The following is a 15266-nucleotide window of genomic DNA, read 5'->3' as shown; positions in this document are numbered from 1 at the left end:
TGAGAATGATGTACAAGGGGATACTTAGAGAGTGAGGCACCTACAACATGTTTATTAGGTCCAGCAAAAGAGGCCTAAGACAAATGAATACTAGGGACCAATGGTTTCATTTACTGAGGCAGACCTGGAAATGGTGCAACATCCACACAACGATGTCTTGGTGATAACTTTGAAGATTGGAGAGTGCCAAGTGAGACGCATATTGGTTGATCAAGGCAGTTCTTATGACATCATGTATGTTAGATGTTACAAGGAGCTTGGCCTTCACCTAGATGACCTGGAGTAATCTAACAGCCTGATGGTTGGATTCAATGAAACGCCGACGTGGCCTCTAAGAGCCACGAATTTGGAGGTGCAGGCAGGCATGAAGAAGGTAAGCACTGAGTTTACAGTAATTGATACCCCCCCTTACAATGTAATTTTGGGAAGACCATGGTTGCACGTAATAAGGGTTGTTCCCTTAACACTGCACCAGCTGTTGCGGTTCCCAACTGAGCATGGAATTGAGGAGGTCAGAGGGGATCAAGTGCAGGAAAAAAAATACTCCATGGCAGCAATGAAATCCACCTTCAACTTGTGAGAGGCAGAGATAGTAGAAATTGAAGACGAGGACACGGAGGTCCTAGATGATGTCGGCAAAGAACCAATCGACAAGAGTAAGAAAGCTTTGAAGAAGGTTCTGGTAAAAGAAGATGATGAAAAACGCTTCTTCTTTCTCGACTCAGGCTTAGCCAAGGAGGAGGAAAAGGAGTTAGAGGCTTTCTTGCGAGCAAACATAGAAGTGTTTGCTTGGATGCCATACGAGATGCCTGGCATTGACCCCAAGGTTACTTTCCGTAGACTCAATGTAGACAAGTCGGCTAAACCTGTCATCCAGCGGGCAAGGAGGCCGACATTAGCACATGTGGAAGCGGTTGAAGAGGAAGTGGACATGCTGCTAGAAGCCCAGGCCATCCAAGAAGTACAATATCCGACTTGGTTGTCCATCACAGTGGTAGTGAAAAAGAAGAACGGTAAGTGGAGGGTCTATGTGGACTTCACCATCCTGAATAAAGTTTGCCTAAAGGACAATTTCCCACTGCCTAAGATTGACCAATAAGTAGATGCCACTTCAGGGCATGGAATGAGGAGTTTCTTGGACGCATATAGAGGCTACCACCAGATAGCAATCTATGCCTTGAATGAAAAGAAGATGACATTCATCACCCTGAAAGGACTCTATTGTTACAGAGTGATGCCTTTCGGGTTAAAGAATGCAGGAGCAACCTACTAGCTGTTAGTGACTAAGATGTTTAAGCATCTGATAGGGAAAACAACAGAAGTCTACATTGATGACATGGTCGTGAACACCAAGGAACCTAGGAATCATATGGCCGATTTGAAAATAGTTTTTAATATCCTAAGAACATATCGGCTCTGCCTCAATGCTTCAAAATGTGCATTTAGAGTCAGGTCCGATAAGTTCCTGGGGTACCTGGTCACCAGAAGCGGCATTGAGGCTAGCCTAGATCAAATCAAGGCCATCCTTGATTTAAAAAGTCCAACATCAGCCAAGTAGGTCCAAATTTTGATCGGCAAGGAAGCAGCCTTGAATAGATTTATCAGCCGAAGTTCTGATAAGTGTAAACCATTTTTTCAATTGTTGAAGAAGGCCACAGATTTCTTGTGGATAGAAGAGTGCGAAGTCGTATTGGCCGACTTGAAAAGATATCTAACAACAGCTCTAGTTCTGTCAAATCCAATACCTGGAGAGGAGTTATTCCTGTACTTGGCAGTTTCAGACCACACAGTGGGTGTAGTGGTAATCCGAGAAGAGAAGGGAGAACAAAAGGCGGTATACTATGTGAGTAAGACCCTAGCAAGTACAGAAACTCGGTACTTGCCCTTGGAAAAGTTGACATTAGCCCTCATGATGACTTCAAAAAAATTGAATCACTATTTCCAAGCCCACAAGATTGTGGTGCTGACTGAGCATCCTTTGAAATCCTTGTTGCAGCATGGAGATCTGACAGGCAGAGTAGCCAGATGGGCAGTAATGCTGGGCTAATATGACTTGGAATTCAGGCCTAGAAAGGACTAGGTTCTAGCCGACTTTGTGGCTGAGTTCACCCCTGGCGCCATCCCATGTTGGGCTCCGGTGAGCCGAGGTTTAGGATGTCCAGGGGAACTAGAAGAAACCCAATTGGGGCCAAAGGACCCCACTCCAGTGAAACAGAAGAAGGAAGAGAAACCAAAGGCCTGCGACATCTACATCGGGGACTCCTTCCGCCTATTTGTTAATGGAAGTTCAAATCGTCAATGAGCGGGGGCAAGAGTGGTTTTGGTATCACTAGATAGACGAATGATTGAGTAATCTATTCGTTTGGGGTTCAAGGCCTCAAATAATGAAGCAAAGTATGAGGCGCTGATTGTAGGACTAAAACTAGTAGCAACCATGGAAGCTGATAAGGTGGTAGTCTTTTGTGACTTCCAGCTTATTGTGAATCAAGCAATGGGCGAATATGTAGCTCGAGATGAAAGAATGATAGCCTATGTCCAAGAGGTTGTCAGGATGTTAACATTGTTTGTGAATTGTCAGCTACAACAGGTTAGCCGAGATGATAATAGCTATGTCGATGCCTTGGCAAACCTAGCTAGTGCAATAAAGACAGGGAAACCAAGGACAATCATGGTTGATTATTTGTCTGGCCCAAGTGTAGAACCTCTGATAACAGAGTACGAAGCAATGTACGTGGAGATGGGTCCTAGCTGGATGAATGCCATAGTCGTGTTCCTCAAAGAGGGCAGACTTCCAGACGACAGAAAGGAGGCACACAAAACCAGGTTGAAGTCGGCCAGGTTCTGCTTGTCAACAGAAGGCCATCTGTACAAAAGATCATTCACTGGACCTCTACTCCGGTGTGTGCATCCCTTTTAGGTAGAGGACTTTTTATATGAGATCCTTGAGGGAGTTTGTGGGAGCCATGTAGGGGGCAGGTCACTTGCCCATAGAGTTATATCCCAAGGATACTAGCGGCCATACATGCAAAAAGGTGTTGAAGCCTATCTCAGAAAGTGTGAGAAGTGTCAAAGGTTTGCACCTTTGATACATTAGCCAGCAGCAAATCTAAACCCAGTGTCCAGTCCTTAGCCGTTTGCCCAGTAGGGCATGGGCCTGGTGGGACCACTACTATAGGCAACTGGACAAAATTAGTTCTTGTTAGTAGCCACAGACTACTTTACAAAATGAGTAGAGGCTGAACCCCTTGCAAAGATTCGAGATATCGATGTGAAGAACTTCATCTAGAAGAACATAATCACTAGATTTAGGATTCCAAAAGCCATTATAACAGGCAATGACACTCAGTTTGACAGTAAGCTGATTAAGAGCTTCTGGCAAAATACAAGATCAAAAACCATTACTCTATTCCTAGTTTCCCCCAGAGTAATGGTCAGGCAGAAGCATCTAACAAGACCATTTTTGATGGGATCAAGGGGAGGCTGGAAGCAGCCAAGGGCAAGTGGGTGGAAGAATTGCCAAATGTTCTGTGGGCATATCGGACTACGCTGAGAAGATCAATTGGGGAGTCTTCTTTTGCCATGGCTTATGGCACTGAAGCAGTCATCCCACTAGAAGTCGGCATCCCTAGCATCAGAACCCAGGGAGTGGAGAATCGAACTAATGAGGCATTCCTTGCCAGATATCTGGACATGTTGGAAGAAATAAGGGAGAGAGCAGCAATTTGGCTGGGGGCATACCAGCAGCAGCTTACTAGGGCTTACAACAAGAAGGTCAATCCAAGAGAGTTCAAGGCTGGGGACCTCGTCCCGAGAAAAGTTGTCATCAACAAAAAGGATCCTAAGGAGAGAAAACTTGGCCCAAATTGGGAGGGGCCTTATAGAATCATCTCGGTTGCCGGCAATGGGGCATATTGGCTTGAGGACATTGATGGAAAAGAGTTTCCATGACCCTGGAACACTTGCAATCTAAAGTTTTTCTATCATTAGTTTTTTTTTTTTGAGATTTATGTAATATTAGCCGAAGTTTTAATAAAGTGCTAGTTTGATTTTGTGAATAATTGCTGAAATTTTTGCAATAAGACTGAACAGCCTTATAATGATGTTTCCGATTGAAGCATGAATAACTTAGACTTATCATATGGTAGAATTGAATTAAACTTTCCATATGATAGAGTTGAACTAAGTTGGCGATGTTTCTGATTGAAACATGACGAGTAACTTAGACTTATCATATGGTAGAGTTGAATTATACTTGCCATATGATAGAGTTGAACTAAATTGGCGATGTTTTTGATTGAAACATGCTGAGTAACTTAGACTTATCATATGGTAGAATTGAATTATACTTGCCATATGATAGAGTTGAACTAAGTTGGCGATGTTTCTGATTGAAACATGACGAGTAACTTAGACTTGCCACAATGGCAGAGTTGAACTAAGTTTGATCTAGTTAGATTAACAGAAAAACCTCGGTAGAAAACCTTGGCTAATGTTTATTTGAATCAGACGTCGGCAAAAATTGGACTTGCATACTTAATGTGAACGTAAGTGGTACTTAGGTTCACATTAGGGGCAGGAAGCAGGAATAGGCTTGACACTTGTTGAAATCTTTTGAAAAAAATTATAAGTTGAAGTCAGTTGAGGTAACCAGATAAAAGGATACTCGAGGTATTTGTTATCTGAGATAACCAACCAGGTTCTGAAACTTGGAAGGATAAAGTGTTAATTAAAGACAGCAAGTACAAGTAAAGAAATAACACTTGTAAAAATATTTTTATATTTTTAAGTGTTGGCCAAGAAAAACAGTTAAGGTTTTTATCCGAGGAGATACTAGTTCAAAGTATTCCAACTCGAAACAATTACACAGTTAAGGTGTAGTTGAAAGAATTGCAATAATATTCTAAGTGTGGAAACATACAAGGCATAGAATGAAAGTAGTAAACAAACATTCAACACTTAGAAGGAAATACAAAACTTGTATTCAGAAGGTGGTACTTGTTCAAAGACAAAAAGGCACTTCGGCCTAGCAAAGAGGACAACTTGTTCGGATACAAAAGCAGGCACATTGGTGTAGACGTGCCCCGTGAGGGGCCCTCGCTACTACAGTTCGGACTCGATTTTGTTGTCACGGTTCTTAATCTTGAACCAAAGAGTCCAAATCCGACAAATCGTTTTGAGAAACAAATTTTTTTGAAAAGAAGTGCCAAACATGGACTGCTTTGCCAGATACAGAGTCGCCACCTAAATATTTTTTAAATGGGAAAATTTAGGAAACCCTGACTCGGTGCCGAAGGCCACATGTCCGTCATCACCGGAGTTGTCTCGGCTCGGGAGCTTGGGTACGATCGGGGAAGGTCAGCTATGAGCACCCCCTTTCGCCCGGTCCGAAGACCGGCCTCTACTAACCATGATATCCGATTTTGAAAACGTTATGTGTTCTTATTCCATTTATTAGCCTAGAATTACTATGTTATGCGCGCAGCAAACAAGTATAGACTAGATTGCCTAATTTGGAAATAAGCATTGCATATCTGTTTGTTTTAGAAAACACTTTGGAATTTGCTACTCGCAAGTAGGCTAAAATACGGATTTCAATGAGTTTCTCCAACTCAAACAATCCAACCTTCACCCACAGGCATTCAAACAGTTTATCTCATATAAGCACTTAGCCACATGGTAAGCATACTATCATGGCAACATTCACACGCATGCGATATGCTAAAGCATAAATACTTACATTGTACTCCATGCCAAAACAACAAACTAGTTAGCAAACATGCGTGTCCTAGTCCATGTCAAGTTGACTAATGCAACACATGCAAGATGCAATTAGAGTAGGCTCGGCTAACCTAAATATGGCATATGAAATGCAACCAATTGATTCACGTATTCAATTTGGAATTTGAAATACAAATGCAGTTAGCATGATGTACCGAGCCTAATGCATGCAATACAAATGCATGAATGCACGCATGCATAGCATAAGGTATGCTAATTTCAAAAATGCCCTAATCTACCATCATAAGCAGGTAAATAAAAGGGAAGAAAGAAGTGGGGATTGGAAGACATACACACACTCACCCACACTTATTACAAATTTGCCCTCGCTCGGAGGGACCAAATAAATAATACAAATTAATTAACTACGCAAGCTAATTAAATATTACAAATTTCTTAATCAGCTAACAAACTAATTAAGCTAGGAAAACAGATAAACCGCCCCGGGGGAAGAGCTCGATGCAATGCATGCTCGATCCTGCTCGGAAATACACCGCCATGCATAGGCTGCCTCTGTTTTCCTTCCTTTACTCCTCTGGAGGCTGCCAAAACCTCAGGACTTCTTCCTTGGACATTGGGGAACACCACCGGCTGAATGGGATTTCCACCGGCAGTAGCATGTGGCCACCGGCACAGAATGAATCCATCGGCAGGGAAATGATTGCCGGTCGGCACTAGAAATTGCCGGTCGGCAGAGTGTTCCTGCAAAATCTGCAATTGACAGCAACAGAGGGCAAGGCAAAGCATGGCAGCACAATTCAAGGCATATATGCACCAATCATGTCTCTTATCATGGTAATGACTCAAAGGGACATACTTCTTGGTTCTCGGACCACCAATCACGCATTTCCATGCATGATGGCCCAAGTGACCAAGTGTGCAACTTTCATGTCAAATGAAATGCAAACCAAACAAATAAATCAAGGCCCAATTCCTATCATCAAGTCAAGGAACAAGGCATGCATGCAAGATGCAATGCAACCTAGACATACAAGCTAAGGATGCAACATGGTATGGCAAGACATTTATGCAAGCATACAAGCAAACATGAGGCAATGCCAACCAATGAAAAGGTGGACTTAAACATGATTTGGGCAGCTCTAAATAGGCCCATAACAATAGCCAAAGTGACCAAAATAGGGACTAAGTACACATACATACATGCACATGTTAAAGGGCCAACACTTAGGCACAAATGAGGCAACTCTCAAACACAATTGAAAGATGCATAATGTGGGCTAATGGCATGCAAAGTAAGCATTGAAAATCATGTTAAGATGGTGTCAAACCAAGCAACAAGATAGGCTAAACATTAGCATGCAAATGGTCCAAGTACTTGAAGCAAGTCAAGGGGACTTGAACCATGACCAAGCCAACCAAGCCTCACAAGGCTAAGAGGGCTTAAGATAGGTTCAAGACAGACCTAGACTATGCAAAGGGGGGCCCCCCAGATGGCATCTAAGTGGCTCAAATTCAAAGCATGCACAATGGCCAAAACATGGAACATGCTACACGAGCTTTCAAATCATTAAAGATGCGTCCAAGGTAAACATATAGGCATGCAAATGGGACTGAAATGACATGGTAGATGGTTCCAAATCACCAAATCAATACAAAAATGCCATGCTATACATTCACATACTTAAGGCCAACAAGCCGGAATACAAAGGGGCTATACTAAGCATGCCAAGTCCGACCCAAACAACTATGGACAGACCTAAATTATGGCAAAATATGCACAAAAGCTTCACAAGACTAAGCCTAAAACATGCTAGAACTAAGGCTAACAACCTAAGGCATATTAAGGCAACAACAAGGCATTACATGGTAGGTATGCTAAGCATGCATGGTGTACCAAAACCAACAAAAAACAGAGGCATAATATGACATATTAAGCACAAAAAACAGCCAAGGCATGGTCAACATGAAGCCTAGCTAGGTGCTCCCTCAAGAGGCCAAAAATGGTCCATTTTAAGGACAATAAGGAGAGGGGGTGGCCCTCTCCTTTTGGAGACTTCAAGGCACCATCTCCACCACTAAAATCCCTCAAGATTTCAGTGGTGAAGAGGCCCAAACACCAAAGTCTCGAAACTTGCTCAAAATGGCTCAAAATGGGGCCTTTCAAGGCCTAAGAGGGGTCAAACACCCTCAAACCAAAAAACACTCTTAATAAACAATCAAGAGGACTAAAAAACAGAACTTTTTTATGTTATACACTAAGCACAAAAATAGTTCAAAGACAGGTCAAAATACAATGCAAAAATGGGGTAAAAATGGGTAAGATTCTCACCCTTGAAGACCTCTTCAACAATGGTGCTCCAATAGCCCTCCTTGGCTTGATTCCAGCTCCAAAACACTAAAACCAGTCCTTTAGAACCTCAGTAACCAAAGGAAGGTGAAACACTAGGTGTTTGTGTGCAATAGTATGGACTAAAACACCTAGAACACTAAAGAGAGGGAAAGAGAGATAGGATATGTATCAAACCCTAACCCTAAAACCAGAGCTCTCCTCTGTCTTTCTATCTCTAAAAATGTCTAAAGTCTCTCCCACCCTAAAGCCAAGAGACAAGGCTCTTTCTTATAGAGGCTTTTGTCTTGTAAAGCTTACAAGACAAGTTTCATAAGAGGGAGATCCCTCCATACACGTGTATGGAGGGGAGCCAAAAGCAAGACAGCTGTCTTAAAATATCTGCAAAAGCAGATGCACAGTAGTCGGCTGGGCAAAAATGTCATTTTGACAAAATTTAGTGCCGGCCGGCAACAAATAGTGCCGACCGGCAATATACATTGCCGATGGCATCAAAAACCAGCCGGTGACCTCTAGCCACTACCGGTGGTGTGTGGGGGTGCCTCACAAGGCATTCCCTGCCCCTCCAAGGCAAAACACAAATGTTTGGTGCAAAACCAGACACTAAACAGTCGAGTTCGGAGATCCTGAGGCAAGGCGCGCGAGCCGAGACCTCCGGGAACTCCAAACGAACACAAACATGGATAATCACCGAGTGTTCCAAGCGGTGACGTCCGAGTCTTGAGGACGGTCAAAAATGGGGTGTCTACAGTTGCCCCTCTTTGACAGAACTCGAAAGTCATAACAATGACGGGAGTGAATGTCAAAGCCCAGAGACGACCCATTTTTGACAAGGCCGAAGACTTAGACAAACATGCAAGACAAATAAGATATGCACCCGAAGGCAGGGGCAAAATGCAAGACAATGCACGAAGCCGAGCATAACTTATGATCATGCAAAGAAAACTGTAACGAAGCACACATGCGACAGTTTTAAGCTGGCATACACCGACCTACACTACAATGCAGAAGGGATGTAAGAGAATTATGCAATTTTCAATACATCTCACTCGGAGGATACAATACCTGTGCGGCTCGTCTGGCTGCACCAGCCTCAAATGAACCGTACATACAATATCGTGCCTGAAAAGAAAACAAACTTAACATATACAATATTGTTAGCAACATGCATGACAATGCAAGAATGGATGCAAAATGATATGCAATATATACAAAACAATGTATAAATAATGCAAATGAAGATGCAATGCAATTGAAACAATGCAAGCTATATGCGAAGCAATTGAATCACGATCCAATCACGAGTGGTTCGAAACCACACCTATGTCAAATAGATTGATGGAGGTAACAAGTCTGTCTACCATAGAACGGTCAACTGAACTATGAGCATTGTAGACAGACACAAGAACAAGTATTTGGGGGGAATGACATAAGTGGGGAAACGACCCGCTGGAGAAAGGACAATGATCTTAATGCCGGATGCAAAAATTACACTACAATGCAATATATAAATGAAAATGCAGGGGAGATGGCAATGGATATGGCACGCGGGCCAAACCAAATCTTGCTTAGGTAAGGCATGTACGCATACAAGCCACGTCTAACATAGAATGGTCCACTGAACTATGCTTCGACACGAGAAGTATGGGCACATACCAGACCAAGCTCAACATGGAAAGACGCAAGCCATAGATGGAAGGTGATGCAATGAATGCATGCGATCTACGATGCAATGGATATGGCACGCGGGCCAAACCAAATCTTGCCTAGGAAAGGCATGTACGCATACGAGCCATGTCTAACACAGAAAAGGTGCCGCAACCCTCAAACCAACATACCAGCGTGGAATAGGCGCGTACACATGCAGAACTGTGTTTTACGTGAAAAGTAAGGGCACATACCAGACCAAGCTCAACATGGAAAGGCACAAGCCATAGATGGAAGGTGATGCAATGAATGCATGCGATCTACGATGCAATGGATATGGCACGCGGGCCAAACCAAATCTTGTCTAGGAAAGGCATGTACGCATACGAGCCATGTCTAACACAGAAAAGGTGCCGCAACCCTCAAACCAACATACCAGCGTGGAATAGGCGCGTACACATGCAGAACTGTGCTTTAACATGAAAAGTAAGGGCACATACCAGACCAAGCTCAATCATGGAAAGGCGCGAGCCATGGGCGGATGGTGATGCAATGAATGCATGCAAACTACCATGCAATATTTACAAATATGCAATGGAATGGATATTTACAAAATGCATGACAATGCAGTATGATGCGATCTACTGGGGAAAATACAATGAATGCATGCAAGCTACAATGGAAATGCATGACAATGCACTATGATGCAACGACTATGATTGTGACTTTCCCTATCTTACCAACAGGGCGATATACTAGGTTGGTTCAGTATCCAGAACTGAGGCGCCGACATGCTGCCTCAATCTATGGGGCTTCCATACAGATTTCAAGCCGAGGATACACCCCTGGGTATTTAAACCAGACTTTAGTCTCGGAACTCCCGAACCTTTGCGTTCTAGGCATAAGCCGTTCAAACTCTAGTTTCCACCGTCCCAGTTGGTCTTCTAGGAACTCACCGCAAACATAGGCAAGTGGCTTTACCAGACCACCTAAAGTCATTTGGGCACGACAAACACCAAAGGAATTGCACCTTCAGAGGATTTAAGGTCTCCTAGACCGTGCGTGTTTAAGGTCTCGCCAGACCGGGTAGTATGCATGACAATGCAAGAATGAGGCACGCATGCTAATGCTAATGACGACACACATACCAGCGAAAATGTGACACGCATGCCGATGCAAATGAAGCATGATGCAAGATGATACAAATGAGACACGCGTGCCTCATAAGATGCAAAATGATACAAGTGTGACACGCATGCCACACGGAATGTAAAATGAAACAAATGAGACACGCATGCCTCATAAGATGTAAAATGATGCAAGTGAGACACGCATGCCACACGGAATGAAACAAATGAAACAAATGAGACACGCATGCCTCATAAGATGCAAAATGATGCAAGTGTGACACGCATGCCACACGGAATGTAAAAATGAAACAAATGAGACACGCATGCCTCATAAGATGCAAAATGATGCAAGTGTGACACGCATGCCACACGGAATGTAAAAAAATGAAACAAATGAGACACGCATGCCTCATAAGATGCAAAATGATGCAAGTGTGACACGTATGCCACACGGAATGCAAAATTTTGACAATTGGACTTATACGCTACGCGAAGCCGGTTTGTATTCAAAACAATGCAATGTACTAACAAGTACAAGTAAGGTGCGCAAGATAGCGTGATAGGATACATGCAAGATGCAAGTACGGTGCACAAAACAGTGCGATGCAGTGCGCAAAATAGCGCGAGTGATTTTGATATGCACAAGACAGTGCGATGCGCTAAACAACGCGATTGATTTGCGATGCACAAAACAGTGCGATGCACAAAACAGTGCGATGCGCTAAACAGCGCGAGTGATTTTGAAATGCACAAAACAGTGCGATCGATTTGAAGTGCGCAAAACAGTGCGATGCGCTAAACAGCGCGATTGAATGCAATGCACAAAACAGTGCGATTGAGGTGCGATGCACGTAGGGCAACTTCTGAATTTAAAAGGATACAAAAAGGATACAACTTGCACGAATTCGAGTGCCACACACAGAAGACACGACCCGAGGTCAAAACGGAGGCCGGTTGAGCGTCAGAGATGCACTTTCTTGCACTTTCTTGAGCTATGAAGACCAGAAACTACTCATATGGCCTAAACAAGGTTGTGGAAACACCACCGGCCGGAAGGGGAGGCCACCGGCTGTCCACCGGCTGCAGAATAACTCCATCGGCACAATATACTTCCGATCGGCACAAAATATTGCCGACCGGCAAAAAGTTGCTGAGTCGGGGCAGTTTCGACAATTCACGTCGGGTGTTTTAAAATAGGGCTTCCAAACCATATTTTTCATTTCTTCTTCCGTCAAAAACTCTCACACTCTCTCTCTAGAGCGTTTTTCTCTCCTCTTTCACCCGTTTCTTCGCGTTCTACGCCCGTTTCGTCGTCGGATTCGCGATTTCCTTCGCGTTTCGGACATTTTCAACCGAACAAAACTTTGTTTCGGTGCCTCGTTTGCCGTTCCCACCTTTTTGGGGTATGTTCCCCTCACTTTCCTCTCGATTTTCGTACCATTTCCACATCCCGGCCTTTTCGGCCATTTTTGACCTTCTCGGGAGTTGACTTTTTGGTTGACTCTTCGTATTCTAGCCTGGTTTTCCTTCCTCCAGCTATTTGCTCATCATTCCTGACATGGCGGACGACATTCCACGCGGCGGGACTCCCCTAGATCACGAGATGGATCCCGGGGTCGAGCTTCTTCCTTTGAGCGAGCGCCCGTTCGACCCGGCGACCTACCGGCCGGCGATTCATGTTCTGTCCCCCTGACGGACTGCGCCAGTTTCGGAGCTTCGAGAGGCACGTGCCACCCGAGTTATTACTGCGTGAGCCTACCTCCCACCTGTCCTTCGGCACTTCCGAGGTAACTCTTTTTCCTCTACTTTACTTTCTGCAATGTAGGGCACAAAACTGTTGTAGCTTATTTATGCTCTTTAACTGCTTTAGCTGATATGCCGTATACCGTAGTTGACTGTAAACATACACACAACTGATATCTGCTTGAAACTGACACATGCACACACACTGCACTGGCCCTGAATCACCCAAACACACTGTATTTCACTGCATACATACTGGTACCCAACATTTGCTTGAATCCGTCAAACTATGCACACATGCTATACTGTACTGAACCACCCAAACACGCTGACGCATCACACGTATTTCATTGTAAGCACATCGGCACCCGATATATATATATATATATATATATTTTAGATCTATTAAACTTGCACACATGCTACATCTGTACTGAACCACCAAAACACGCTGACACATCACATGCCGTAGTTCACTGTAAGCACACCGGCACCCGGTATTTGCCAAAATCTGTTAAACTTGCACGCACGCTATACTTGTATGCTTCTTAGAACTGCATTTTGAATGTTGTCTTGCCATTGTTATTTTCTGTTTACAGGAGGATTCCCATACCATCCGCGGGTATGGGAACACTGGCGCTCGGGAGTGGTACGACGAGCTTCCTGACGCGGTCCGTTGCATAGTGGACCAGGCGGGCTTCGGCGCCTTCTGCCGAGGACTCTCCAGGCTTACCACATGCAGACCTCTCCTCGCCGCTCTGGCGGAGGGTGGTGGGACACCACCGATTCATTTCACTTCTCTACAGCAGGGGACATGACGATGACCCCTTACGATTTCTCGATGCTCACAGGCATCGGGGTAGGGGGTGATCCGATCCCCTTTGATATCAACATGGATGAGTGGACTGCCGCTCAGGTCCATCTGCTGGGTGAGGCGCCACCTCTTGCTTGTCCAGGCTTTGTCCGGTATTCCTGGTTTGAGGTGCAGTTCCGGGTCCAGCCCACTCTCGTTGATGCAGATCCGATGACCCCGGAGGCCGTGGAGAGGTACTCTCGCGGCTTCCTCATGTTCTTATTCGGTACGACCATCTTCGCCGACCGGGCAAACACCGTGCCTCTCTGCCTTCTCAACGCATTGGTGGACGTCCGAGACATCCTGCATTATGATTGGGGTGGCGCCGCTCTGGCCACCCTCTATGGATACATGAGCTCAGCTTCCCGCGGCAGCAGCCAGTTGCTCGGAGGCTATTGGCGGGCTTTGGAGGTACATTTCTTCTCCGCTTTTCATTTCTGCCCAATATTTTCTGTACTCTGTACGCTGCACACACTATAGTCTGCTTTATACTTGTTGTATACTGTACACACGGCACATACATACATTCTGCTTTACACTGATTGTACACTGCTCACACTGTACACTGTACACAATACACTGCACAACATGCGGCTTTGTCATTTCTGCTTTACTCTGTATTCTGCTTTATCTAATAAATGCACTGGTATTTACCTTGCAGTTGTGGGTTTACGCCTACTTTCCTAGGCTCGCTCCCGTACCAGTCACAGAGACTCCTCTGGTCGTCCCCTTTTCACGTCGCTTTGACGGGAGATGCACCCGGAGGCCACGAGAGACATTCGGCTTTTTCCGCCGATACTTCGACACCATCACCCCCGCGGAGGTATGTTTCACTTACAGTTTATTTAAGCTTTGCCTTTTCACTGCATATTTCAAAAACAGTAGATAACAAAACTGTATTGCATTTTCAGATCACTTGGCAGCCGTGGGCTCCGTTGCCGGCGGCGATACGGGATCGGTTTGCCGGTACCGATGAGACCTCGCATTTTTGGATCTTGTTGGAGGGCCCGGTCTGTCGGGCTTGGTACCTGGGTGAGCGTTTCCTATGCCAGACCCTAGGGTTACCTGAGCAGATAGTCCCGGTTCACCCTCCTGTGGACATGAGGGAGACCGAGAGGCTCACCACCGAGCAGATGGACGACTTCACTATCGGCTGGGAGGAGGCCCGCTTCAGAGGCATCGACGACTACCAAGAGTACGTGCAGACGTACCTGATGCGACCTCTGAGCGGCGGTCGTCGAGTGGAGGGGGCCAGGCCCGTGGCGCCAGCGGCTGGGGCAGGAGCGGGAGCTTCGAGGAGGGCCCGAGTCCGTGGTAGGGGCGGAGCTCAGGGAGGACGGGGGGCTGGTTGGCCCGTCCTGCCTGCTGTACTGACTTTTCGGGGGCAGGGTGGGGCGACCTATCAGATCCCCTTCGCCCCTCCGCCAGCTGATCACGAGTTCGTCGGTGTCCTCGACTTGCCTCCGGTATATATTACTGCACTTTTGTACAGTCATTTCATTTCAGTTTATTTGATATTCCACAGAATATTGATGCATCTGATATTTTTGCAGGCTTCTTCTGCATACACCCGGCAGTCATTGGAGATGAATGCCTCCATGATGGGGATGTTGCAGCGGACTTTTGATCTCCTGGCCCTCTACAGCATTCCGGTATGCTCTTCTGACACTGGCCTCAAACCATTCATATACTGCTTCACATAATCTGATGCATGGCACAACACCTGATACACTGATCTCACAGCATCTGATACACTGCATACACTGCATTCTGCACTGTACCCTGCACTGGTAAACTGCTCACGGCA

The 15266-nt window shown here is 45.2% G+C and overlaps 1 protein-coding gene across 1 annotated transcript; it reads left to right on the top strand.

Annotated features, from left to right (window-relative positions):
• Nucleotides 1-2434: 2434 nt before the first annotated feature.
• LOC145821869 (uncharacterized) lies at nt 2435-2917 on the top strand. The gene has a single exon (XM_082918443.1). The coding sequence runs from the start codon at nt 2435-2437 to the stop codon at nt 2915-2917; it is 483 nt and encodes a 160-aa protein (XP_082774569.1).
• Nucleotides 2918-15266: the final 12349 nt, after the last annotated feature.

Source organism: Camellia sinensis, chromosome 3 (assembly GCF_055761805.1).
Source record: "Camellia sinensis isolate YWXY chromosome 3, ASM5576180v1, whole genome shotgun sequence".
Taxonomy (NCBI): domain Eukaryota; kingdom Viridiplantae; phylum Streptophyta; class Magnoliopsida; order Ericales; family Theaceae; genus Camellia; species Camellia sinensis.
Note: the sequence above shows the minus strand (reverse complement) of the source record. Positions and strands in the feature narration are given on the sequence as shown.